The 23,479-nt window shown below is 52.1% G+C and overlaps 1 protein-coding gene across 2 annotated transcripts; it reads left to right on the top strand.

Moving 5' to 3' along the window:
- The first annotated feature begins 1,898 nt into the window (after window positions 1-1,898).
- SDC4 (syndecan 4) lies at window positions 1,899-23,479 on the top strand. Of its 2 annotated transcripts, none has more exons than XM_040248932.1 (5): window positions 1,899-2,022; window positions 14,570-14,708; window positions 16,112-16,158; window positions 17,378-17,570; window positions 21,522-23,479. In XM_040248932.1, exons 1-5 carry the CDS (start codon window positions 1,954-1,956, stop codon window positions 21,671-21,673), a joined length of 600 nt encoding a protein of 199 aa, XP_040104866.1. In that variant the 5' UTR covers window positions 1,899-1,953; the 3' UTR covers window positions 21,674-23,479. The 2 variants fall into 2 exon arrangements, with proteins under 2 accessions (XP_040104866.1, XP_040104867.1); XM_040248933.1 differs by lacking the exon at window positions 1,899-2,022 and adding an exon at window positions 14,152-14,272.

Consider the following 23,479-nt stretch of genomic DNA (forward strand, 5'->3'; position numbering starts at 1 on the left):
CTCCAGGCAAGAATAATGGAATGGGTTGCCATGCCCTCCTCCAGGGGATCTTCCCCACCCAGGGATCCAACCCGTGTCTCTTATGTCTCTGCATTGGCAGGCAGGTTCTTTTCCACTAGCGCCACCTGGGAAGTCCCATATGCCATATATATGTGTATGCTGCTGCTAAGTCGCTTCAGTCGTGTCCGACTCTGTGCGACCCCAGAGATGGCAGCCTACCAGGCTCCCTCGTCCCTGGGATTCTCCAGGTAAGAACACTGGAGTGGGTTGCCATTTCCTTCTCTAATGCATGGAAGTGAAAAGTGAAAGTGAAGTCGTTCAGTCCTGTCCACTCTCAGTGACCCCATGGACTGCAGCCCACCAGGCTCCTCCGTCCATGGGATTTTCCAGGCAAGAGTACTGGAGTGGGGTGCCATTGCCTTCTCCAATATATGTGTATATATGTATACAAATATGTATGTATGTATACATCACCCTTGGCACTTTGATTGTCATATGATACTTCCCCCTAATAATTCCAACAGGACTTGTACTTGGGACCTCAGAGGATTTTACCAAACCCTTCCTCACACACACACACACAAACACACACACACAGAAAGGAAGGAGGATACTCAGAGGGTAATGTGAACACGAAACTGTCTTATACAAAAGGTGGGATCTGAGAATTAAGATAAACTTGCCAGAGACTTTCCCGGTGGTCCAGTGGCTAAGACTCCTCGCTTCCAATGCAAGGATGCTGGATTTGATCCCTGGTCAGGAACTAGATCCCATACGCCTCAATGAAGTCCACAGCGTCCCAAAGAGTCGGACACAACTGAGCAGGTAACACACAAGAGCTCACAAGCCACAACTAAAGATTTTGCATGCCACAACTAAGACCTTGCACAGCCAAGCGAATAAATATTTAAAAAAAAAAAAATGAACTTGCCGAACAGCTCTCGAAGAGATCAAACTTTTTAGGAAGTTCAATATCAAGAAAACAAATCCCTTAAAACAGAGGTCAGCCACCCTAAGACCAACAAGCTCACCTCCAGCTTGTTTATGCTCAGCCCACTAAGAATGCTTTTACACCAACCTGCCTGGTGGTCCAGCCGCTAAGACTCTGAACTCCCAATGCAGGGGGCCTGGGTTCCATCCCTGGTCAGAGAGCTAGATCTCACATGGTGCAGGCAAGAGTTTGCTTGCCACAACTAAAGATCCTGTGAGCTGCAACCAAGACCCAGCGTGGGCAAATAAATAAATAAAAATGAAACTTTTTTTTTTAAAGAATGCTTTTACATATTTAAATGGTTGGGAAAGAAAAAAAAAATCAAAAGAATCCTATCTCAGGACACCTGAAAATTATATGAAATTCAAATTTCAGAGTCCAGTTTAATCAGGACACAGCCACTCTCTTTCCTTTAAGTATTTAAGGTTGCCTTTATGCTGCAAAGCTAGAGTTTTGAGTTAACTGTGACAGAGACCATCCGGGCCTAAAACATTTAGCTCTTTACGGAAAAGTGCCTGCTGACTCCAGTCTGAAAACAGCCGGAGATTGTTGCCCATTCTCGGAGGGGAATGTACCCATCTGGAAGGGCGCTGATCTAAATTCACGGCCCTGGGCAAGTCCTTCCGGTCTATGGGCCTCAGTTTCCCTAACTGTAAAATGGGTTTATGCACAGCACTCTCGGGTCACCTGCCTAGCAGGGGATAGGGGATCGGGGCTGCTGGAGTCCAGAGACTGGATGGACTGAGCGGCCCGCGCCCACGGGGTCGGTCCCCAGGGTTTCCAACGGGGCGGGTAGGAGCAGCACCCCGGAGGCTCTGCGTTCGCCGGGGAATTCCGGGCGGGGTGCGGGCAGCGGGGGCGGGTCGGGGCGGGGCCGAGGGCGGGGCCGATCACCGCCTATAAGAAGGGACGCGCGCCAGCCCTGGCCACCCGCCTGCGCGCCCTCCGCGGACCGTGGTACGATGGCCCCCGCCCGCCTGCTCGCGCTGCTGCTGCTCCTCGTGGGCGTCCCCGCCGCCGCCGCCGAGTCGGTAGGTGCTGGGAGATCCCCGAGGGGAGCCGGGGGGGGGGGGGGCGGACCGGTATCGTCTTTGTTCTGGGATCCTACGGTGGGGTCCAGGGGCGGGCAATCGGGGGAGTGTGCCGTCCCCAACTAGACCAGGGAAACTTTGTTGGAAACTTTGCCCTGGGATCCCAGGGAGGCCCCGGGGTGGGGGGCGGGGTGACCCCTCCGCGCACGGTGCGCCCCCAGCCTGTTGCGCTTCTCGCCTCCCCCTGGCCTCAGCCCCGCCGCGGGCTCCAGGCTCGGACGTGACTAAGCCGGTATCACTTCGCCTCCCCTCTCCCTCTCGCCCCTTCCCCGGTGATCCCAGGGCAGGCTCGCTCCCTGACCCCCCTCCGCGCTCTCCAGACTCCGAGATGGCCTCGACATGAAGGGGGGCTGCGTGTACTCGGAAGGGGGAGGGGTGCAGGGTTCTGAGGGGCCTTGTTTCACGCACCGGCGTAAAGGACTGAGCCCTAACGTCAGGTTTGGCCGCAGCCCTGCCACTGGCCTATGACTTTGGGCAAGGCCCTGCCCTCTTCTGAGTCCCAAAGCATCTGGGGGACTGGGATGGGAGGTGAGCAGTGCTTCTATAGGGTCGGTACAAAGTTGGGACTCTGATCTTTCCGGGGCAGACTGGAGGGACTGTGTAGGCTGAGAACTGCGCCAGGAGTTGAGCCTCTGCTCTCTGCCAGAAGAGCGTTTATTTCCACCGATCTGACCGCTGGGGAAACCCAAAGCACTCACCTTTGGGTGGGGTGAAGGGGGACTGGGGGAAGAGAAGGTCTCTGTGAGCCCTGAATAACCTCCTTACTGGTCCTTTACTGGTCTCCCCACTTAGAGGTCCCTGTCATAGTTTCCAAAGCCCTGGGCCCACCGAAAGCTCCATTCATCCCAGCAGTCAGTTGGGAAGGAGGGAGGCCATCTCCTCTGGGAAACTGGGCTACAGAAATTTCTGAGAGGCTGTCTGACCCTGCCCCCCAGCAAGCCTGGCCTCTTTGATACCCTTAAACCTCCGTTTTGGGAAGAGCAAGTGGCATTTAATCTTAATATCAGCTCTCAGTGGGGCTCCCATGTCTCTGGGATGACTTAGAATAAGTCCTTTCCGCCTGGCAGGCTTCATTTGAGACCCTGAGCTATACCCCACCTCCCCTCCCCAGGAGCCCCTTCCTCGCCAACCCCCAGATAACAGTTGCAGCCCTGAGTGATGACAGCAAGACTGCAGTGCTTATGGAACTGTTCTATTAGCTTTCTGATAGCTGTTGTAATGGCTCTATCAACTAGTTTAGTTCGGCCCTTGTGTTTACTATTTTAAACTGGTCCTGAGGCTAGAGAGGTTAACCAACCTGCCCAAGGTCACACAGCTGATACGGGGCTGAGTCAGATGCAAATTAGGCGGCCAGGCCTCCACATCCCTTTTTCACTCTTTTGCTCCTATCTTGATGTGTAGTCTGATGCTACTCTCAGTGGCTGCAGTTGTGTGCCATCCTAAAAACTAGTTTAGAATAGATAAAGAGTAGATAAAGATTTGGGGCCGGCCAGCCACCGAGAATTCAGAGGAAGAAGGAAACCGAGGCCCCAAGTAAGGTGATGACCTCCCCAAACTAAGAGGGGCAAGCTTGTCAAAAGATGAGTGGCTGAGTCAGGACTTGAACCCAAGCCTGCTGCTCCCCCATGCAACGCTCTAAACTAGGCCCTGAAGGATGCGTTGGTGTCACAGTGGTAGAGGTTTCTGAAGGAACGGCATGGTGTGTCCCACCAGCCTGGGCAGACTGGGGAGAAGGGGAAAGACCCTGGAGGTTGAAGGTCACTGCATGGACAGTCACATGTCAGTCTTGGCTCAGGGGTTGCCAGGCCTGCAGGCGGTGGGGTTGGGGGGGTGTGTCGAGAGAGGCAGGCAGCTGTGCCCTGGGGGCGGTCAGAAGGATGTGGTTTGGGGGAGGGCAGGTGGTGACCCCTGAGCTGCAGGAGAAGTGAGCCCTGGGCAGCTGCTTCCTGAGGGAGGTGTCCATCTCTCCCACCCTGACCTCAGCACTCCCCTCCTGGCTAATGTTACAAGGTCTTCCACCTCGAACTGGGTCACAGGGCTTCCCCTTTTATCTCCCCTCTCAGTCCCTTTCCTCCCAGGGCTGTAGATGGAAAAATCAGACCTAGTCACGGTTGGATTAGACCACAGAGATGATCTGGTGGTCAGCCCTTTCCTTTTTTTGCAGAGAAAACTGAAGCCCAGGGAGAAGGGTGGGGCTGATAACAGTGGTCATTTATGGAGTGCTCTCCATAGACCAAGTCCTGGTGCGTTTTAGTCTCATAAAAGGCCTAGCATGTGGGGATTATATTATGCCCACTTTACAAGTGGTAAAGTGGTACCATCTTTGGGTAGGCAGAGAGCTCCCAGGCCATCAGAATCTCTGTCCTGTCGTCCCCCTCCAATAGTGCCGTTGGGACCACTTTGCAAATTTTGGGTCTGCCCCCTGCCACCCACCATGTCCCCCTTGGTGCCACAGGTTTGGGGAAGGGAACGCAGCCCGAGCCACGGCCTCTTCTGTGTTTGGCGGGGCTTGTGGGCCTAAACCAGTTCTTCCTGTCCAGCTGGAAGCATTCCCCTGATCTACCTTCCTGCCACTCCCTCCTTGGCCAGTTAAAGACAGCCTTGTTTTGGGAGCCACCATGGGACCCCCACCACCCGCCCCCTCCAGCAGTGTTGCTGCCCAGGGGCATAGACATGGCACCTGGCCCAGTCAGTTCTGGAAGTGCCCCCCACCTACCCCTTGTACTTCAGCTAAGAGACCTTTCTGGTCTTCTTGAGAGGTTTCTCCTTGATTGCACAGAAGTGGGGGTAGGAACGGAAGCCCAGGGGGGTCTAGGACCCTTAAGTGGCCAGAGAGAGCCTTTTGGAATTCTTGGAAGCTCAGAGAGCTATGATAGGAAAATATTTGAGCCTTACCTTGGAGGGTGTGAGATTGGGTCTCTATCTCTCTCTGGGTTGACATCCCCCATCTGTAAAATGGAATTTGAATTGAATAGACAGCCCTTTCCAGCTTGGATAGTCTATGAATAATTAAGTACCTATTCTTTGAAAGGGCAGTGGGAATCATAAAGACATCTAAGGCATTCACTCCCTTGAAGAGGCTTATGGTTCACAAGGAGCATTAACATCTTCCATCAAATTCTGAGCCCTCATCCCCTACCCTGCTTCCACCCACGCACACAGGAACTCTGCTCTGTGGATTTTCAGTGAAATACCTGGCCCGGAAATGTCTGTATGAATGAACAAATAAATGTGTTCTTGTAACTTCATGCTAAAAGGCGCACTGAGGTTGTTTATTACTGATACGGATGCCACCCCGTGATACTGTGAGGTAGGTATCATTAGCTTCACTTTTACAGGAAAGTGATGCTTAGAGGAATGGAGGGGCCTGCCAAAGTCTGAACCAGGTCTGACAGGTCACATAGGCTGTCTGATTTGCAGGTCCTCAGAGAACATTGCACATGAGGAAGTTAGCTGGCTTTGAAGGCAGATGCCTTGGGTCTCTCCTTCTGAATCACTAGTTGACCTTGAGCACCCATGCCCTCTGGGTCTCAGTGTCCCCAACTCTGGAAGGAGGAGGTTGGACCAAAACCCTCTTGTAGGTCCTTTCTGGTGGGGAACAGGGAACGCTTTCTCAGCCTCCTTGGTAAAGAGCCTACGGGAGAAGCGATGTTGGGGAGGTGGGTGATGGAGACATTCAGCTCCTGCCATCGCCAGCTCCTGGAAACAGAAGGCTTCTCCAAGGACTTGGAGTGCTGAGCCGGCCTGAATGAGGGACTGGGGGAGCCAGGCTGGGCTTCGCGCCCCAGTTCCTTCTAGGGAGGAGTTGGCTCCTAGCTCTCCTAGGCCTCCCAGACTGGTGGGTGTGATTTTCAAGTGACTACTTAAAATTGGGGGAAGGGGCTGTGAGTCACTGGAGGAGAGCCGTAGCTGGCCTGCCTGAGTCACCCCCATTTCCTTTCGGCCTCCTGGGGGTGTTGGAATTGGCACCCACTTTAGGGGCTGTTAAGAATAGTCAAGCCAGTGTCCAGGGCCTTGAAGAGACATACAGAAAAGACAAGCCCTAGGCCGCAGACTCTCACAGGGCCTTGCCCAGCTGTGGACTTTGACAGGGTAGAGTTTAGCCAGTTCTCCAAATTGTCCTCCGCAAGACTTGTGGTTGCCAAGGTGGGAAGAGGGAGGCGGGGAAGGGATGGATTGGGAATTTGGAGTTAGCAGGTGCAAACTATCACACATAGAATAGATAACCAATAAGAGCCTCCTGCATAGCACAGGGAACTATGTTCAACATCCAGTGATAAATCATAATGGAAAAGAATATTAAAAATATTTATATATGTTTAACTGAATCAGTTTTCTGTACAGCAGAAATTAATACATTGTAAATCAACTATATGTCAGTTTTTTTTAATTACTCAATATATATAGAGAGAGAGACCTCTGCAGAGAGTATAGACCTCTGCAGAGTGTAGTACTCTGCCCCCCAGCCTTAAAGCAAAACTGAGGTTGCCATTGGTCTGAGTTTATGGAGCAAAGTATAGTCCAGACTTGACCCCAGGATTCTCTGACGCCCTCTTCTTGGGATTGGCTGTTGGCCCGAGGGCTTTGGAACACTGATTTGGAGTTAAGTAGACCTGACTCCAGAGCTGTGAAGGCCCCCTCTTCCTAGCTCCATGGCTTGGGACCTCAGCTCTCTGGTCTGTAAGAATGGGATTGTAGAGAGCCTTGTTGGAGATAACAAGGCTGCAACTGAAGCTCTTAGAATCTGGCCTGGTAAAGGGGAGGCGTTCTTAGCGACGGTTCCCAGCTTTGTCCAGGCCGCCTTGATGCCAGATGGTCCTTTACTTTTGAGGATCCCACCCCCAGAGGCCCCTTGGAAAGCTCTCTCCCCTCCCCCCCAACAGCTGCAAGGTGGGTGGGGAGGAGTCTAGGGTGGGGCTGGCTGATGGAGCCCAAATCTATTTGTTTGTCTTAGAAGTGGGCCGTTTGCTAATTACTGGATGGGTTGATATTTAAACAAGAACCAGTTCCTGACTGCCCCACCCCTCTTGCAGGGATCAGTGGGAACCCCCCGTTGAGCAATTTTCAGCCAGGAGGGAGAAGGAACAGGGGGCTGGGAACCTCTTGGGACCTGCTCAGTCCTGGTGGAGCCTTGTCCTGTAAGAGGAGGGCCGGAGTTGTTTCCAATCCGGAGGCCAAGGGAATTGCAAAAAAAAAAAAACCCAGTGTTTGGTGGGGGAGGGAGTGTGATGGTGGATAGAAAAGATACAGTGTTCTGGAAAGCCAGTTTTCAGATATTTTCGCCTCCTGATGCCTAGGGAGCTTGGAGAAGGCATGTGTCAACAGTTGGAGCCTAATTTAACCCTGAGTTCAATAAACCTGACTTCTTGGGCGGGTTTGTTATTAACTCATGGTTGACATTTGGGCGCATCCCCTCCGGGCCCTGTCCCCGGGAGGCAAGATGACTGGAAAATGGGTACGTTTCACAGAGAAACCCAGCTCTGCGGCTCAGCCCGGGACACACAAGTTAGTTAATAAGTCACTGGGCTGGTATGAGCCCCAGCGTCCTCTAGAAAACACGTGTGTCACTCCCGGGCCATCACTGGCGTTTGGCAAACTTCTGTGTAAAGGTCTGGCTTAAGTTTAGTTTATTATTAGCAGCTAGACAAGGGTTCTTAACCTGGGTAGCTTGGGGAGGCGGTGTCTGGGTGCAGGTTGAAAAATAAGAACCAGTGGTTGTGGTTCTTAGGGTTCAGAACTTTTCCTCCCTCTCCTAGGGCTCCAGACATCCCCAGGAGATCACTCTGCGATCTGATCAGCTCTTTGCAGCTTCAGCCTTCTGTGGGCCCACCCCGGGTCAGGCCCTGGGAGTCAGCGCCCCCTCCCCGCCGCCTTACTTTGCACCTCCCTTCCCCCTCCTTTGGGCCCCGAGCTAGGCTGCCCCAGTTTTGTCTGGCACAGTGGCAGGGGCTGCTAGTCAGGTGACACCTGGGGTAATGGAAAGGGGAGGCAGGGATCGGCTGGTATGTGTGGAAAGAGTGACTCGGTGGGGCCCGGCCTGTGGGGACTGGCTGTACTACTCCACCTCAGGGCGTGGGGGCAGGGGTGACCAACGGCTGGGACACTCCTGGCCCTGGGGAAGCCTGGCCAGGAGATGTCTGTGGGACAGGCTGACCGATCGGGAGCAGTGGCTTCCCTGAGAGGCGGTGGGGAGGCTGGGAAGGGGCAGGAAGCCAGCACCCAGGGCAGACCTAATTGGCCGAGACAGGAGATATCAGCTTGGCCCTAGAGAACTCGGGAGGCTTGTTTACGGGGCCGCCCTCAGATCCAGCGGGGACCTGGGATCCGCTGCTAGATTACAAGCCCGGCCTCAATGCACCTCTGTCTCTTCGGCCCCTGAGGGAGCCAGCCCCCTCCCCGGCTGTCTCCATCGGTAATCGGAACAGTGCCCAGCTTGGTTACCAGGCCTGCAGACAGAGGAAGGCTTGTCTGTTTGAGAACCGTCTTGTATAGGCGGGGAAACCGAGGCCCCAAGAAGGAATCTCCCAAGACCATCAGGCTGTTAGTGACAAGGATGCCACGGCATCGGCCTCTAGCAGGGAGATGTCCAGAGGCCCTAGAAGCTTCCCTGACCCTTACCCTTCCCACCAGCAGCTGGCGTCCCTCCGTCCTGGAGCCCTGGCTCTGGGAATGGGCTGCCCTGGGTGGGGGAGGGGGGATTGGTGAAAAAGCCACTGGCAGTGCCAGGCCTGGCTTCTCTCCTGAGCGATTGTGTTTGGAGTAACCTGACCTTGGAGTGGGCAGGGCGGACATTCGAGCCCCGCCCCACCCCCACTCCCATCCCCAGACCTGGCTTAACCCTTCCTGGACCATCACACCAGATCCTGTATTGGTGGTGGGTGGTTATCTTCTGGCCTCCTAGATACTTAGGCAGGTCGCGAAATACTCTGGGGACTCGGGCTCAGCTGAGTTTCAAGCTTCTCTATGTCACTGCCATTTTCTCTTTTGGAAAAGTACAGTGGTTTCTCCTCTGCCTCTCTCTGCTTAGAACAGGTGCTCTAAGCTGTGGGAGCTTGCGCAGATCTCTGCTCATCTCTGGACCTTTCTCTCTTCCACATTCTCAAGGGGCCTGATTGGCTGTTGATAAGTCTCTGGTCTCAGAAGCACAAGAAATAACGTTTTACAGGGCATGTCCCTTCACAGTTTGCAAAGCACCTCCCCGTCCACCTACCACCCTCTTTCTAGCAGTGCAACTACTTTTCTCAAGTCTCTGACCCTTTGAGCACTAATCCCTTCAGCTGGAAGGAAGGCAGATGGGGGTTAATAATAGCTGCTACTCATTGAGCACCTGCTGTGTACCAGGCCATGTGCTGTGTCCCTTGCATACCCTTAATGCATTTCACTTCATCTCATCTTCCTGCAAGGTGGTACTTACTAGCCTGGGTGACAAAAAGAGGAAACTGAGGCTTCACGATGTGAAATAAACGCCCAGGCTCGTATCGTGAGGGAGCAGCAGGGCTGTGGTTGCTATTGGAGCTGCTTTTACAGGTCCCCAGGCTGGTGATAGATCTTTCCATTTCTGCCAGGATGCTGAGTCCAGATTGGGGTAGCCAGGTTTTGCTCATTCCGGGGGACATCTAACCGTTCGGAAGGAGGGTGGGGGAGGACTGCCGTACCTTATCAGTGGCCCCTTCTGGGGATCTCCTGCCAGGATCCCTCTGCTGTGTTCAGCAGTTAATGCCCAGGGTCCTCAGCATTCCTACTTCTTCCAGAATTTAACTTGCCCAGTTATCCTTCTCATCCCACCCCCCGCCCCAGAAGAAGCATGTCCCTGTCCCCTGGGGGTCACTTCCTCCCCTGGGGAAGAGACTGGCAGGGGGAGACTCCCCTCCCTTTGCCTCCCACCAGTTCACAGTTAAGCAAGCTCTGACCCTGAACTTCTCCCCAGTGCCCCAGCCAAAGTTTCTCTTCTTTTGTTTGAGCAATATCACTTTTACCTCTGTTGACTCCCTGGCCAAGGGAAGGGGTGCCCTGGAGCCCTGGCCTGGCAGCGGGTGCCGTGGATGGTGGCGATGGGGTGGAGAGGGGTAGCGTGGGTGCAGTGAGAAGTCTGGCTCTGGCGAAGACTCAGTCTCGAGAAAGATCTGGTTGAACCACAGGTCTGTTGCTTCCTAGCTGAGTGACTTCACACAAGTGACTCAAGGGAAAGTCACTTTCTGGCCACATGGGTAGAGCACCTCGCCAGGCTGTTGTGCCAATCAAATGAGCTCGGACGGAGGAAACCCAGCGTGGTGCCCAGCGTGTTGAGACCCCAGCCCCCATGCTTCTCCCAGGGGACTGAAGCTGTAAGACTTTGCAGTAGGGTTGGTGACTTTCCTAGCTTCATGCCCATCACCTCAGGACTGGATGGGGGTTACAGCTGGAGTGGCCGCAGCTGCCCGTGGGTTTATTGAGACCTCTGCGTGCGTGATCAGTCACTTCAGTTGTGTCAGGCTCTTTGCGACCCCACCAGGCTCTTCTGTCCGTGGGATTCTCCAGGCAAGAATACTGGAGTGGTTTGCCATGCCCTAAAACCTCTACCGGAAAGCATCCAACCCCAGGTGCCCACCAGAGCCTGCTTGTTCAGATGTTGATTTCTGTTGTGTGTCTATGAGTAGGACTTCTAGAGAAGACCCAGAAGTGGGAAAGGAAGACAAGTCTAGCCTAGGAGTCCAGAGACCTAGGTTCTTTTAATGTTGTTTTTTTAAGAGACCCAGGTTCTAAGTCCAGTTCTGCTTCTGTGACCTTGGCAAGGGTGCTTATCTTTTCATCTGTTTGCTGGGTAATAAAATGAGATGGTTGGGCTAGGGCCTCAGCTACCTTCTGTTGGTAGGCATTAGTCTCAATAGCACAAAATACACCTACCCTTTTGTTTGTTTGTTTGTTTGGCTGCATCTGCTCTTAGTTGGGGCATGTGGGATCTTCAGCCTTTGCTGTGTCCTGCAGGATCTTTAGTTGTGGCATGCCAACTCTGAGTTGTGACATAAGGTTCCCCTACCAGGGGTTGCACCTGAGCCCCCTGCATTGGGAGCGCGCTAAGACCACTGGACCACCGGGGAAATCCCTACCCTTCTTCTTTTCTATGGAGAGTCTACGGAAGTGTCCAGTTACCCACCAGGTCTGCTTATCCCGTTCTTTTATTGCTGTTGTGTGTGCATGAGTAAGACAAAGATACTGAGAGCCCTGAGGGCCCAGAGAGGGTGCCTGTGCGTGCACACACGTGTGGACACCCGCTCCCCAGGTAACGATGGGGTGAGCCAAGAGCAGGGTGGGGTCCCTTACTGGTCAGGGTGGGGCCTGTCTGCTGGGTGGCCTGGTTATTCAAAGTCACCCCAGACTGAATGGGCCTAGTCTGAAAAGAGGGTGGAGGAAGAGGGTGGAAGGGAGGGCTGTTTGCACATGCCTACACACACACACGCGCGTAAGGACGCTCCCAGGGAGCATGGTTTCACCTTGCTGGTGTAGTCTTAGGGCTCCCACACTCTTGGGCATTTCTCTCTTGTCATGGGTCTTGGGCAGAGCAGGACCACTTCTGGAGTTCGAGAAGGATTGATTTTATTTATTAGCGAGCCGCGAGGCATGCAGGATCTTTCTTCCTGACCAAGGATCAAACCGGTGCCCCCTGCAGTGGAAGCATTGGACCACCAGGGAGGTCCCAAGCCCTGTGCTTTTAGAGCCAGGATGGGTATCCAGTGGGATCTAATCCTTGTGTGACTAGATCTGACAGGATCTGAACCATTCTTGGCCTGACCTTAATTCAAGTCATTTATGCTCTCCAGGAACCTGGTATAAAAATGAAGGGTTGTAATTGGGGAGAGGAGGGAGACTCAGAGGAAGAAGATATATGTATAATTATGGCTGATTCGCATTGTTGGATGGCAGAAACCAGCACAACATTGTGAAGCAATTTTCCCACAATTAAAAAATAGATTTAAAATAATGAAAAGTTAGGGATGACCCGGTGACCCCCAAGGTGGCTGAACTGGGAATCGATCTAGGTTTCAGTCCGAGTTTTGTTCTGACTTGGTCTTCATTTCCTGATGTAAAACAGAGATAGCCACTACCAATCACAGCGAATCAACGTGCTAATCCTAGGGGTGGTTTTGAAATACTCCTCAGTACTTTCACCCACTAACAGAAAGGCAGGATCCATAAGTAAACAACCATGGCTCTTGGGGATGGGGAGGTAGGGGAAGGGCCCAGCCTGAAACAGCCCAGTGTCGAAACTCCAGCCCCCGTCTTGAGTACTTGGAGCTCTGACTGGTCTCCAGGCTGCGTATGCAAGTGGCCAAACTGCCTTCTTTACTTCCTGGGCTGAGTTTGACCGCCATTTGACAAGGCTCCATCCTGGCCGAGGTAGGCAGACACTCTGTGTGCTCGTGTGTCTATGGGTGTGTTGATCTGTATGTGGCTAAAGGCTCGGGTGACCTATGCCTGGGTTCCGGTCCAGAGTGGCCACTTTCTGCCTGGGTGATCTTGAGCGAGTTACTTCAATTTTCTGAGCATCCCCCCAACCCCCTCCTTCCCCAGTGTTTCAGGAAATAAGAGCTATGAGGAGGACCTACTTCAAGCTAAGTGCTTAGTTTGGTAAGCTGCCTAGATCCTGATGTTTCCGATTCTGCCCCCTACCCTTACCACCTCCCCCGGGGGAATTTGCAGCAGGAGATGCGGATGGGAGCACAGGGACCCCGCCCTAGGTGCAGGCAGCTTGCGCAACCACAGTGGAGCCATCTTCTGGAGCTGCCAAACTAAAGCCACAGGCACGGGGCTGTGTGGGGGCTGGAATTCCAGCGCCAGCAGCTCCCCAGCTCCTGATTCCCGAGTCATGAAGTCATCCCTCACCAGGGCTTAACCCCTTCTCGCTCCCTACCCCCATGTGTACCAGGCGTTCAGCAGAGAGGAGATTCTCCCTTCCGTGGTGGGAGGGGAGAAATCTCGCTCCCAGCCTGACCTCCCTCCCGGGAATCCAGCTGCCCCACACAGACAGACAGACAGGGTGGAAGGAGACCCAAAAGTCTGCTTCCACCCACCTCTCCCCGGAAGCCTGGGCCTCTCCCACAGAGGGTAACCTTGTCTTAGGGACGGATGTGCCTTTTCAGGCCCACTCTGTGTCCCTGGCAGGTCTCTGCTGGGTGGAGGACAGCGTGGGGCAGTCAGAAGCAGAGCCTGGCCTCTTTTCTGAGTGTGTAGCTGACTCACCGTGTGACCTTAGGCAAGTCACTGTAGGAGGGCTTAGATTCTTTCCCTTTGTGTGAAATGGGAGGGCAGGACCTCCCTGGCCTCCAGCTGGTGTTCCTCGGTTCTGAGCAGACCCCACCCCTCTCCACATCTCCTGCAGTTAGGGGGCTGAGGCGGGAGAAGAATGTTTGGGGCAAGGGGTTTGTATTGACCTTATTCGCCACCCTGAGTCTTCTGGGAAATGGTAGGCACTTGAATATTTGAGTTCATTAGTGAAAGAATGAACTTTGCCCTGGGGCTGCTGTTCTTGTGGGCAGACAAAGAGCCCAGAAGCTAGCTGGGAGGGTGGTGTGAATCCCAAGTATTTCTGACTCTCTAGAAGGAGCTTTGTTTTCCCCTGTTGAATTTGCAGGTTTGGGAGCAGGGTGGCTGATGTTCTGCAGGTCCTGGGGCAGCTCTCTGCCTTCCTGGATCTTTCACGCTTTCCTTGTGAAAGCTTCTCAGTGGCGGTGGACCTGAGATTCTAGCTGGGGACGGCTGGGGCCCCCATTCCTAGCAGCAGAGGGGTACTTAGGGGTGCTGGAGTGGACAGTCCGTGAGAGCAGGGATGGGGCTCCACACTGCATGTCTGGAGAATGGCCCCGTGGGAGATGTTTGGAAGGCTGAAGACACGAGTGTGCTCACGTACACTTGACTCACCAGGTTCCGGGCAGCGCCCTGACCCGAGGCTGTCCTGGGACGTGAGTGAGCCAGCCCTGCCTGTCCCAGCCTGGTCTGACTCAGCTGGGAAAGATGTCCGGGTCAGGGCAAAACCAGAGCCAGCAGCCCTCTCCCTGCCGTGGGTGAATCAGCAGTGACAGCATCAGAGCACCCCGGAGCATGGGCTGGGAACGCTGGCTCTGAAGTCAGTCTTCACTCCGTCTGCTCCCACGAGTCACCCAAAGAAAATGACTTAATGTCTTCAGGGCCCAGTTTCCTCGGTTGTAAAACAGAGGTGAAGACTGGTCTTAAGAGTTATTAAGAGCAGGTCCTGGCCTATAGCAAGTGCTCAGTATAGGGTACCTAGCATATTTATATTCTGATGATGCCACCTTCATTATTTTAATTAGCCCAGAATGGGAAAGGGTTTTGTCTAAGGTCACACAGCAAGTTAGGCTCTAGCCTGATGCCCTTCCAGCACTCCAACTCCCGTTCCTGAGCACTCGCTTCACTGCCTTGCGGGGCTCGGGGGCTGCTAAAGAGCATTGGCAGGGGGAACTGCTGGTTAATGTGTCTCCTGTTTTCACCCTAGATCCGAGAAACTGAGGTCATCGACCCTCAAGACCTCCTGGAAGGCCGATACTTTTCCGGAGACTTACCTGATGACGAGGACATCGGGGGGCCCGGGCAGGAATCCGATGACTTTGAGCTGTCTGGCTCTGGAGATCTAGGTACGGAGGAAGTAGGGGGCCGGCCTGGGGCTCAAGACTGCAGAGAACTTGTCTTTTACAAGGGTAACCCCACTTTGGGGCTTGAATTTTCCTATTGTGCCCCTCCCCGTTAAAGATGGGGGGAACAAAAGTAACCAGATCAACCCATCCCTGAGACCCTTTCCAGGCGAATGGTTTCTTGCTCCGAGTCCATTTGTAGTAGAAAACCAGTCCGAACCTGTCCGCCTTTGGACGGGATTGGGTGGGAGTGGGCGTTGGGAGGAGAAGTGAACTGTGGCCTGTTTTCCTTCCTTTGAAAAGCAAAGAGAGCGCTCAGGAGCCTGGGGGCAGGGTAGGGAGAGCTGTGGGTGGAAACCGAGAACCAACCCCTGCTTCTGCAAGGATGGGATTGGGAATCTGTGAAGGGGCCTCCTGGGGCAGGGCCAGGGTCCCCGTCTTTCTTGGTCATTTCCTGGCCTTGGCTGCCAGGCCAGACAGAGCTACTGAAAAGCCTCCCTCCTTTGTGTGGGGTGGTGTGTAACAATTTGAAGTTTGAATTCTGAAGTCACATAATCCTGAGTTCAAACTGCCGCTCTGTGACCTCTGAGCCTCGGTGTCCTAATCTGTAACATGGGAATAGAAACAACTGTATACGTTGAGGAGATTAGACTGAGTTAAAAGCCCTGGGCACTTACCATGTTCTGAGTAAATACATTCATATTGGAATTTCTAATATTTACTGTTGCAATCTAGAGTCTTCTCAAATGAATCCCCTGGGAATCTTGTTAAAATCCAGATTTTGATTTAGTGGCCCCTGAAATTCTGCATTTCCTACCCCTCCTGGGTGATGTTTTTGGTCCTGGGATCTATATGGAGCAAGGGTTTAGAGCTGACAGAGCACCTGCCCAGTGACCGGCTCAACATTCACATGAAAGAACCAGGGAGGCAGGTCTCAGGAGCTCCATTTTACAGAGGAGATGACTTCGTGAAAAATAGAATCTAAAATAACTTGGCGGACTGTAAAATGTTTGCTTGCACGGTTCCCAGTGGTAGATGGTGTGTGTTTGTCCTTCAGTCATGTCCAACCCTTTGCAACCCCATGGGCCGTAACCAGCCAGTCTCCTCTGTTCATGGGATTTCTCAGGCCAGAATACTGGAGTGGGTAGTCATTCGTTTCTCCAGGGGATCTTCCTCACCTAGGGATCGAATCCGGGTCTTCTGCGTTGCAAGCGGATTCTTTACCAGTTGAGCCACAAAGGAAGCCCAGGCTGGGGTGGGAATGATCGCCTGCCGGACATATGCTTATCACCTGTTGAGCATTTGGGGGCCAGCTGTGAATTAGAACTCACACCAGCCATGGCTGTAGGGGTCATCGACCTGGGGGTGACCGACTTCACATTCACACGGCCTTTCTGACATTACAGATGACTCAGAGGACATCCGGATCTTCCCAGAAGTGGTGCACCCCTTGGTAAGTAGCTCCGCACTTTGGCCTCTCCTTTTCTCAGCACCTGTTGAGAGAAGCAGAATAAGTTCGAGTCTGACCTCATTCTGCAAGAAGGCTTTTGTCTGTGGCCCTGAACTCTTGGGACAGGCACAGCTAAGGGTCACAGCTAGACCTTCCCCTCTGTAGGGATAATCACTAAGTGATAAACACTTGCATGTGTTTCCAGCCTCTTTTGCTTTTTTAATTTTTATTTCATTTATTTATCTGTGCTGGATCCCGGTTGTGGCACTTGGGATCATGCGGGATCTTTAGTTGCAGTAGGTAGGATCTAGCTCCCTGACCAGGGATCACACTCGGGGCCCTCTGCCTTGGGAGCTCAGAATCATAACCACTGGGCCACCAAGGAAGTCCTTCCAGCCTCATTTTTGTGTGCATTTCTAGGCATTTCCCAACATTAGTATCCAGTTACACATAACCATTCTATGTACTGCATTTTTCACTTACAGAGATCATGGATATTTCCCCACGTAACTCACTGGTTTTCCTGTTCATTTTTATAACCTTCATAATCAGTTCACCCAGTTGCCCTTACCTATGGAAGAGTGGTTTATGACTTTTTTTGACATCCTACAACAACAGTATAACAAGCATCTTTTACACAAATCTCTGATTAGCTCCTTAGGACAGAGTCCCAGAGGCAAACTGCTGTGCTGAAGGGCAAACTGTTCCTACAGTTTTGCCAAACCACCCTCCAGGATATTGCTCTAGAACACCTGCTTCCCTGTGCCCTTGGTCACATTATTCATTCCCCACTGGGGATAGATTTACTGGAAAAGTTGGGCTTCCCTGGTGATTCCGATTGTAAAGCATCTGCCTGCAGTGCAGGAAACCCAGGTTCCATCCCTGGGCCGGGAAGATCCCCTGGAAAAGGGAATGGCAACCCACTCCAGTGTTCTTGCCTGGAGAATCCCATGGATGGAAGAGCCTGGTGGGCTGCAGTCCATGGAGTTGCAAACAGTCAGACAGAACTGAGCAGCTAACACACATAAGAAAAGTTGAGGGTAAGGATTTGACAGCGTGATTGTTGAGAGGTGGTTGCTGATGTCTGCTCTAGGACCACGTGGTTTGGCCGGCAAGAGGCAGAACCATTCCCCGCCCAGCTGAGTGTCCCTACCCCCTGCCTTGGATCCCCCTCCCTACAAACCACACTGAGTGTTGGTCTCTTCTCCTTTCCACCATCCAGGTCCCTATAGATAACCACATCCCTGAGAAGACAGGGAGTGGAGTTCCCACCGAACCCAAGGAACTGGAGGAGAATGAAGTTATCCCCAAGAGGTCGTCCCCTTTTGATGGGGACGAGGATGTGTCCAACAAGGTGTCTATGTCTAGCACAGCCCAGGGCGGCAACATCTTTGAGAGGACAGAGGTGCTGGCAGGTAAGGTCCTGGGCTTCCCGCAAGATACCTCGAAAGGGGAGAGGGCTTGGGCAGGGATAGTGCTGCAGGCAAGGATGCCTCTGGTCCAGTGGTCCCCGACCTTTTTGGCACCAGGCACCAGTTTCATGGAAGACGGTTTCTCCACCGACGGGATGGGGTAGGGGTGATGATGGTTCAGATGGTAATGCGAGTGATAGGGGCAGATGAAACTTTGCTTGCTCACCTGCTGCTCGCCTCCTGCTGTGCAGCTGGGTTCCTAGTAGGCCACTGACCAGTACCAGCCCGGGGGTTGGGGACCCCTGCTCTAGCCCGTTAGATGATTTGATACCCCTTCGTGCAGCCACGGGTGTCCTGGGGCCTTGAAGGATGACCCTTCCCCTTAGAGGTGGCTCTGACTATGTGTGCAGCTTGGCGGACCGAGAGCAAGAATTGCATATCAGAGGCTAAAAAAATAATAAATGTTGAGTCTTTGACTTGCTGTAAATCCTTTTCTATTTACAAAGCACTTTCCCAGCCTGGATTTGGCACCTGGGATGTTAATTATTAAAAGTTAAACTTCCCATGAAAACTTCCCCTTTAAGCCCAGAGGCTCCTTTGAGTTGGACTGGCTTCCCCTCCCCCTGCTGTCACCTGGCAGCCTGGTGACCTTGACTGAGACGCTTTCCAGACTCAGTTTTCATGTTAGCAAACGGCCATCATGCTACTTCCTTGGGTTGGTGTAATAACTTCGTGAAAAATAGAATCTAAAATAACTTGGCGGACTGTAAAATGTTTGTTTGCACGGTTCCCAGTGGTAGATGGTATGTGTCCTTCAGTCGTGTCCAACCCTTTGCAACCCCATGGACTGTAACCAGCCAGTCTCCTCTGTTCATGGGATTTCTCAGGCCAGAATACTGGAGTGGGTAGTCATTCGTTTCTCCAGGGGATCTTCCTCACCTAGGGATCGAATCCGGGTCTTCTGCGTTGCAAGCGGATTCTTTACCAGTTGAGCCACAAAGGAAGCCCAGGAATACTGGAGTGGGTAGCCTATCCCTTCTCTAGCGGACCTGCCCAACCCAGGAATCAAACTGGGGTCTCCTGAATTGCAGGCGGATTCTTTAACAACTGAGCTATCAGGGGAGCCCTATAGTATATATAGTATAGTATAGTATATGGCATGGCATAGCATAGCAAGTAGTAGGTGGCCCGCAGGAAACTTCCTGTGCCAGATTACGAAACTAACACTTAGAGAGAGCACATTTGGCCTCAAGTGGGAGCCACGGGCTTCCTGACTAATGTGCTATGTGGAGAAAGATGTGTCCCAGGGTGAGACTTCAGGGATGGCTCTGTCTAGCCTGACTATGGGGCCTTCGGCTGGGGTGGTAACTGGCTCTTTCTCTTCTTCCCTGGTAGCTTTGGGGGTCTCCAAAACTGGATTGGGGGCTTTCTCAGAGGGGACTCCCTCTCTAGCCAGATTTTTACAGGCCAAGGGCCAGTCTGGATGAACCAGCCTAGTGAGGAGGGCACCATGGGCCCAGGCTGGCTTACTCCTGTCTCCTGGCAACCAGCTGGGCCTGTAGCTCTGAGGAGGCTGGAAGTGCAAGGAAAGAGCCCTGGGTCCTGCCTCCCTCTGGGACAGATAAAGGATCTTGCCTGCATCTTGCAGGGTATAACGCCCGGTAGGCCCAGCTCAGCCCTGACTCCGGCTTCCAGGTCGCTGAGTCAGTGTTCTTTTAACTTTCTGTGTGATGTGGGTGGGGTGGGGAAACTAGAGGGCCCTTGGAGACCTTTTAGTCTTGTAAGTTTCAAACTATTTGGTGGAAGTCTTTTCGAGGTAAAACCCGGCCCATGTTTCTTCACCCACAGAGTTTCACTTTTAGTTGGTTGATGTGGGATTAGCATAAGGTTTTGCTTTCACCAAACAATGGTTCTACTGCTTTTAAAGAAAAATGTAAAAGCCACTGATGTAGTCCAAGTAACTGTTTCTTATAACATGGGAGACTCAGGCCCAGAGAAAGCAAGCCGCTTGCTTTAGGTCGCATAACAAGTGAGAACCAGTCATCTCTTAATACTTCCAATGGAGAATGACACATGGGCGATCTTCATGTGAAAAGTTACATTGCTGAGATAGCTGGGGTGAGATTCTCCATTCCAGTAGCTTTTAAACAGTACCTGGAGGGACAGGGGGAATTCCCTGGTGGTCCAGTGATTAAGACTCAGCACTTCTCCTGTAGGGGACATGGGTGCTATCCTTGGTGGGAGATCTAAGATCCTATAAGCTGCACAGTGCAGCCAAAAAAAAAAAAAAAAAACACCCTGGAACCTGGGAGTTTATCAAGTACTTGCCATGTGCCCTATGATTCACACGCCCCCTCAGTGAGTCTCCACAACACCCCAATCCGACACGTGTGGTTATCTATCCTCTTACAAATAAGGAAAATGAGGCTCCAAGAAGCCTTATCTCTTATCCAAAGGCACGAGACCAGACAAGTGGTGAACCTGGCATTGGAACCCGGGACCACAGTTGCTTCTGAGACCGTCCTTGGGCCTTGAGCTCCTGGGGACCTCCCGGCACGGACCAAGCGTCTAAAGGAACAGACATCAGAGGGAGAGGTGGTAGAAAGGGGAAGGGGGTTGATAACTGATGGTCCATGTCTTTTCTCTGGTTTTTCCTGGGGGCACTGTGTTGCTGCTTTTTCGTCATTTTAGCCAAGAGAGAACCTTCCTTGGCTCCCCTGCCACTCCATCCCCATTCTGTGCGTAGATTTGGAGTGTGTGCAGGGGCGGAAAATTAATCTTCTTAGGCTAAGACCGAATTAGGGGACTCAATCTGTCACAGGAAGGATTCTAGGAGACATCCCTGCCCCCTCAACAAACAGGAGTGAGCCCTCCAGGCTGCCTGGGGTCATACAGAGAACATACATTTACCCAATGTGAGAAACCCGCGTCTGCTCTTGGCCAGTGCTCCTCTCTGAGCCAGATGGAGTCATTTATTAAGCACCCACTGTTGTGCCAGAACAATTCAGGATGGCAGGGACACAGGTACAAACCACAAAAAGTCACAATTAATGAATATTGAGTATATGCTATGCATTATTCTGAGCTCTCTTAAGGGGACTGATTTATTTCAACCTAGGGACAAACCGATAAGAAAGGTACTATTGTTTCCATTTTACAATGAGAGAGATGAAGGAACTTGATTATTTAGATCCCATTGCCAGTAAGTGGCAGAGACAGGAATAGAATGTAAGCCTTAAGCACTGAGCTTCGTATGTGCGGACATAAATCACATATATATATATATATATATATATTTTTTTTTTTTTTGCCACACCAGGTGGCATGTGGGATCTTAGTTCCCTTACCAGGGATCAAACCTGTGCCCCTTGCATTGGAGGTATGGAGTCTTAACCAGAAAGTCCCAAACCACATATGTAATTCTTTATAACAGAGGAGTGTGGACACCCGCACATGTTGTAACTGTGTATAGTAGCATATACCCACGTGTGTACAGGGTGTGTACACCTGATCGGTATAAGTGTGGGTCTGCATAGGGATGTGTGCGCACAAGGTCAACCAGAGAGCTCCCTGTGCTAAGGACTGTGGGGTAAGTAGGTCTAAGGGGGATTTCCACAGCCTGCGATTTTTCTGCTTCCTGGCTCAGGGCTGAGCTGTTGCTGGGGAGTTGGCCTCGTGTTGGGAAAGAACCTGGCTTTGGACTCCAGCAATGTGGGCTGGATGGATGCCTTTGTCCCTCTGGTTCTGTGGTTTTTAGTGCTTTACAGTGACTTCCTTCTCATGAATGAGGTGGTGAGGATCAAATTCAGTAAGGCATCAGCAGAGTATGCCCCTGGGGGTGACAGTGAGGGTGTCCGGGGGGCCAGAGAACTGACCGAGCGGAAGCGGCCCGTGCGCCCTGAGGTCCCAACGGACAGCCAGCCCTCACCTCGCTGCCCCCTCTCTCCCCTCCAGCTCTGGTCGTGGGCGGTGTCGTGGGCATCCTGTTTGCCGTCTTCCTCGTGCTGCTGCTGGTGTACCGCATGAAGAAGAAGGATGAGGGCAGCTACGACCTGGGCAAGAAACCCATCTACAAAAAAGCCCCCACCAATGAGTTCTACGCCTGAAGCTTCCCCCGGAGCACCTACTTGGACTTTAGGGGGAAGGGACGCTGAAGGATTTTGAAGGGTGGATGTTCAGGGAGGGGGAGGGCACCCCAGTCCTGATCTATCAGCATCTCCCGCTCCGATTACAGTTTCAGTGTCAGAAGAGACATCACCTTCTACTGTTCCTGCTTGCCTCTTGATTCTCTAGGCCTCCACTTGTCCCAGCAGAAAAATGGGGTTAAACTTGGCCTTTCTCAAGGCAAGTCTGGGGTTGGATCTGTTTCATCTTCCCATTTAGAATCTGGGCCCAGGTTAGAGCCTGTACTGAACAGGTCTGATCCAGAGTCTTTCTAAGCTATTGTACGAGTCCTGCTGGAGGTCGGCCCACCTGCCAGCCTTCCCCCCGCCCCCCCTTCCAGGAGCTGGGAGAAGGAACCAGAACCGTCTGTCTGCACCTTGAGACGTGGCCATCAAAGGCACCTGCAGCCACACTGTGGGAGTCTGTGGTACACCTTGGGCCATTCTAGGCTCTTCCAAGTGACTTTTGGAAGTCAACCTTTTTTATTTGGGGAGAGGAGCTGAAAGTTCATCCTGAATCAGACTTGTAGAATATTCTTAAGTCTATTTTTAGTGGGGTATTTTTTTAAAATTGTTCATTCCTTTGTACAGAACCTCTCTCTGTGGGCAAGAGTACACAGAAACCAAGGCTTTCTCTGCCCTCTTGCACCTTTCCACAGTACCTGCTAAGTTTGTATTTAATGGTGTTTTTGTTTTTGTTACTCGAAAATGAGAGAAGAGTTGGAGATATAATTTTTATTAATTTTTTTACTACTATTTATAGCTTCAGACAGGGCCTTTCTTTCCCTCTTTTGCCTTTTTTCTTTTTTCCCCCATGCTTTTGTTTTTCTAATTCTTCCTACTTCCCTGCTCATGACCTTGGCCCTTTCTGAAGCTGCTTCCTCTAAGAAGCTTTTGCTGAAATATAGGGTTTTTTTTTTTTTTAGCAGATCCCAAACTATAACGTAGGGGATGGTGGGATATTTGTGTCTCTTTCATGTAATATATTATTATTCTTCCTTGGTTCTAGAAAAATAGATAAATATATTTTTTCAGGAAATAGTGTGATATATTCCTGTGTGAAGTTGGCTGGGTGGTTGAGTGAGTGAATGTTTGTGGGGCTGAGTGGATTTTTGCCTCTTTTTCTGGTCCTGTTTCTTGGTGCCTTCTCCTGACTGGGCTGGAAACCTTCTCTCTAGCTTTTGCTTTGAGCCCAGCTGGGGTACCTTCATTTGTGATCTCCAAGTTTAAGAGAAAACCGGCCACACTGAAATCAATTAAAATGACAGGAAGTTAAAGTTCGTTCCTCAGTTATACTAATCCACATTTCAAGTGCTCAGTGCCCACATGGGGCCGGTGGCTGGTGTACCAGACAGACAAGTAGAGCCCACTGGCATCTGTTGACAGCACAGCTCGAGAACTAAACTGGTTTAATAAGTCACAGGCTCAGCCTGGTTAGGATGACCTTTGTCTCTCTACACAAAGGGGGACCGGGAGGGCTGATCAGGGCCTGGCTCTGGGGCTTATCCTATCCAGAGAGGAGAGGCCTAGTGGCTCAGGCTGGCCAGACCACATCTCCTGACCCCATGGCGGGGCTAGGGGGAGTTACCCTTGCTTCCCTCCCCTTCTGTGACCCCAGGGTCCCAGCTGGCTGGGTCCTCTTCCTCCCCCCATGTCCCTTTTCCTCTGGCCTTGTTGGGAGTGAGCACCTCACATTGTTGTCTGTTACTGATTTTTTAATAAAATGATAATAAAACCTGGTACTTTCTA

Source organism: Oryx dammah, unplaced genomic scaffold (genome assembly GCF_014754425.2).
Source record: "Oryx dammah isolate SB20612 unplaced genomic scaffold, SCBI_Odam_1.1 HiC_scaffold_10, whole genome shotgun sequence".
NCBI lineage: Eukaryota > Metazoa > Chordata > Mammalia > Artiodactyla > Bovidae > Oryx > Oryx dammah.